Below are 3,195 nucleotides of genomic sequence, written 5' to 3'. Positions count from 1 at the left end.
AAGTGTATTGTCCACCTTTGCTCTGAGATTCCCGCAGCATTATTCCATGTTGGGTGTGCTCTCCCTCTTGGTCTTGCCATTTGGTCTCACCCAAGTTGTCGGCTCAGGGCCACAAGATGGGGAGATTCAAAAGTACATGACTTCCCACCCCAGCTATAAGTTCCACCAGTTATAAGCCCTCAAACCCTCCAAATATCCTTAGATATGTGGTCCAGAGTCCCAGAGCTCTGCCCTGAACCCACCTCACCGGGTACTCTGTGGTATTGCCAACAGTGAACTTTACTGCACCTCTACCCTAGCTGCCACCAAGCCCCGCCTCCTGATATAGCTCTTTTGCAGCAGGAAACCTGTGCATTGCTCATACCCACACCACACAGGCAGAAGGTCTGTGTGGATTTATCCAGTGGGCATGGACAGGTGTGGTTCTTTTAACAGAGATTGTGGTATCTCCTTGCCACTGTTATGTGTTGTCTGTGATGCTGGCTGAATCGTTTACATTTTCATTTTCTGGAGGGGAAAGAAGAGCCACTGGGAGGAATATGGCATCACTTCCCAGTGGCTCTCCTAGCCCCTCAGGGTAGAAGTTCATAGTGGGGCACCCAGAGTGGGCCTGGATTGCATAAACAGGGACTCCTTGAAGTGCTCTACTGAGGGGTAGGAGCAGGGCAATGGGATTGGACAGGAAATGCAATGAAATCCCTGGTTACATAATGGGTGAGGCTTTTCCTGGGGTAGACCAGTTTCTTTACTGAGCAAGGTTTTGTCCTCTTTATCTCCAGGAGACTTTTGCCAATGTCCAGAGATATTTTGGGTTGTTACAACTCAGAGTAGGAAGGGGAGATGCTGCTGGTCACTAGTGTTCGATGCTAAGGATCACTGATAAACATCCTACAGTGTTCCTTAACAATAGAGTCAGGTTTAAAGACCCTGGGTTAGAGTCAGGATGTGAGATGTCTTGCCTGACAATACATCTGGAACAAACCTCTCTAAATATGATTGTAGAGAGAACGCAGAGTAGACAATGACCATTTCAGATTAGATAATGTACCAAGCTGGTATTGGAGAGATGGAATCTTTTTAAAAGGTGTGAAGCCAGAGAGTGGGTGAAAAGAACTCAACACTGAGCCCAGAGCAAATTCTTTAGTGCCTCTGAGCTTTGGTTACATCATCTATAAATCTTGAAAGACAATGTCTTCTCCATGGGCATTTAAAAATATGGCACAGAGTATATGTTCATTAATATTATTCACTCATCTTCCACCATTCATCCATCCCTACACCCTTCTTGTTAATTGTTATTGAGTCGGTTTTGACGCATAGCAACCCTATATCGAGTTTCTGAGGAGGGACTGGTGGTTTTGAACTGCTGATCTGTGGTTAACAGCCTAATGTGGTGTTTATCCTACAGTGCCATACAAGGACTTCTACTTGATACCCTTTGTAATTAAGAAGGAGCTATAGACATATTGGAGTTCCTGGGTGGTGCAAATGGCTAACATACTTGTCTGGTAATTGAAATATTGGAGGTTTGAGTCCACCTACAAGTACCTCAGAAGAAAGGCCTGGCAACATACTTCCCCCAAATCGGCCATTGAAAACCCTGTGGAGCACATTTGGCTTTTACAAGGAATCCATACATCAACATCCCCTAGCACACACCTGAACATGTGAGAAACTCATCCAATGTTGGTAAGTTCAATTCCAGCTCTTTCTCTCATCTATGAACTAAGAAATACCTTCTACCATTTTTTTTTTTTTCAGTCATTTTATGCACATGTGTTCTCCTATTGTGCGGTAGGGACATAACCCCATACCACATGCCTAGGACTCATGTCAAGAAAGCCTGATATGCTGCTTTGTACATTGTTGACGACAGACGGGATATAACATGGAAAAAGCCAATTGGACCTCTCCCATGATGGAGTTCATTCTCCAGGGACTCTCTAACCACCCAAAACTAGAGAAAATTTTCTTTGTGCTAGTCCTGCTGATGTACCTGGTGATCCTACTGGGGAATGGAGTCCTCATCCTGGTGACTGTCCTTGACTCCCACCTGCACACACCTATGTACTTCTTCCTAGGGAATCTCTCCTTCCTGGATATCTGTTACACAACCTCCTCCGTTCCTCTGGTTCTGGACAATTTCCTAACACCCCAGGAAACGATCTCCTTCTCTGCTTGTGCAGTGCAGATGTGTCTTTCCTTTTCCATGGCAGGAACAGAGTGCCTGCTTCTAAGCATGATGGCATTTGACCGTTATGTGGCCATCTGCAGCCCCCTTAGGTACCCAGTGATCATGACCAAGGATACCTATGTGCCTATGGCCGTCAGTTCCTGGGCTATTGGTGGTGCTGCTTCTGTGGTACACACATGCTTGACAATTCGGTTGCCCTTCTGTGGGGACAATGTCATCAACCACTTCACCTGTGAGATTTTGGCTGTCCTAAAGTTGGCCTGTGCTGACATTTCCATTAATGTGATCAGCATGGGAGTGACAAATGTGATCTTCCTGGGGGTCCCAGTTCTATTCATCTCTGTCTCCTACATGTTCATCCTTGCCACCATCCTGAGGATCCCCTCAGCAGAGGGAAAGAAGAAGGCCTTCTCTACCTGCTCTGCCCACTTAACTGTGGTGGTCCTCTTCTATGGGACCTTATTTTTCATGTATGGGAAGCCCAAGTCTAAGGACCCACTGGGGGCAGACAAACAGGACCTTTCAGACAAGCTCATCTCCCTCTTCTATGGGGTGGTGACCCCCATGCTCAACCCCATCATCTACAGCTTGAGAAACAAGGATGTGAAGGCTGCTATGAAGAATCTGGTGGCTCAGAAACACGTCACCCAGTGACGCTGAGAGGGGTCCCCTGGGGTTCTCACCTACACAGAAGAAAGAACTTCCAAGTTTTGCAGCTGCTATTAAAAAATCAACTAAAGCTAACTAGAATGATCTCTCATCCTAAAGTGCTTTTTCAAGAATGTTTGCTTAACTATTCAGAGTATGTCTCCTGAGTTTTGGTCATATGTATGATGGCATCAAAAGAGATCAGACTTAGAAGTTAACATTCACATTGAATATAATGAAGACACTTTGAACACGTGATTAACTGTAGAAGACAGCAAACCAAGTGGCTCTTGGTGTGTCAAAACCATAGAGCTAGTATAAGGAAGAAAGATGTTTTTCACAGAAAATTTGCT

The 3,195-nt window shown here is 45.4% G+C and overlaps 1 protein-coding gene across 1 annotated transcript; it reads left to right on the top strand.

Annotated features, from left to right (window-relative positions):
- The first annotated feature begins 1,844 nt into the window (after positions 1-1,844).
- LOC102839565 (olfactory receptor 2S2-like) lies at positions 1,845-2,872 on the top strand. Its single transcript, XM_006863092.1, has one exon. The coding sequence runs from the start codon at positions 1,889-1,891 to the stop codon at positions 2,846-2,848; it is 960 nt and encodes a 319-aa protein (XP_006863154.1). The 5' UTR covers positions 1,845-1,888; the 3' UTR covers positions 2,849-2,872.
- The last annotated feature ends 323 nt before the right edge of the window (positions 2,873-3,195 follow it).

This window comes from Chrysochloris asiatica, unplaced genomic scaffold (assembly GCF_000296735.1).
Source record: "Chrysochloris asiatica unplaced genomic scaffold, ChrAsi1.0 scaffold00053, whole genome shotgun sequence".
Classification (NCBI taxonomy): Eukaryota; Metazoa; Chordata; class Mammalia; order Afrosoricida; family Chrysochloridae; genus Chrysochloris; species Chrysochloris asiatica.
This window is presented reverse-complemented; position numbering and strand designations above follow the sequence as displayed.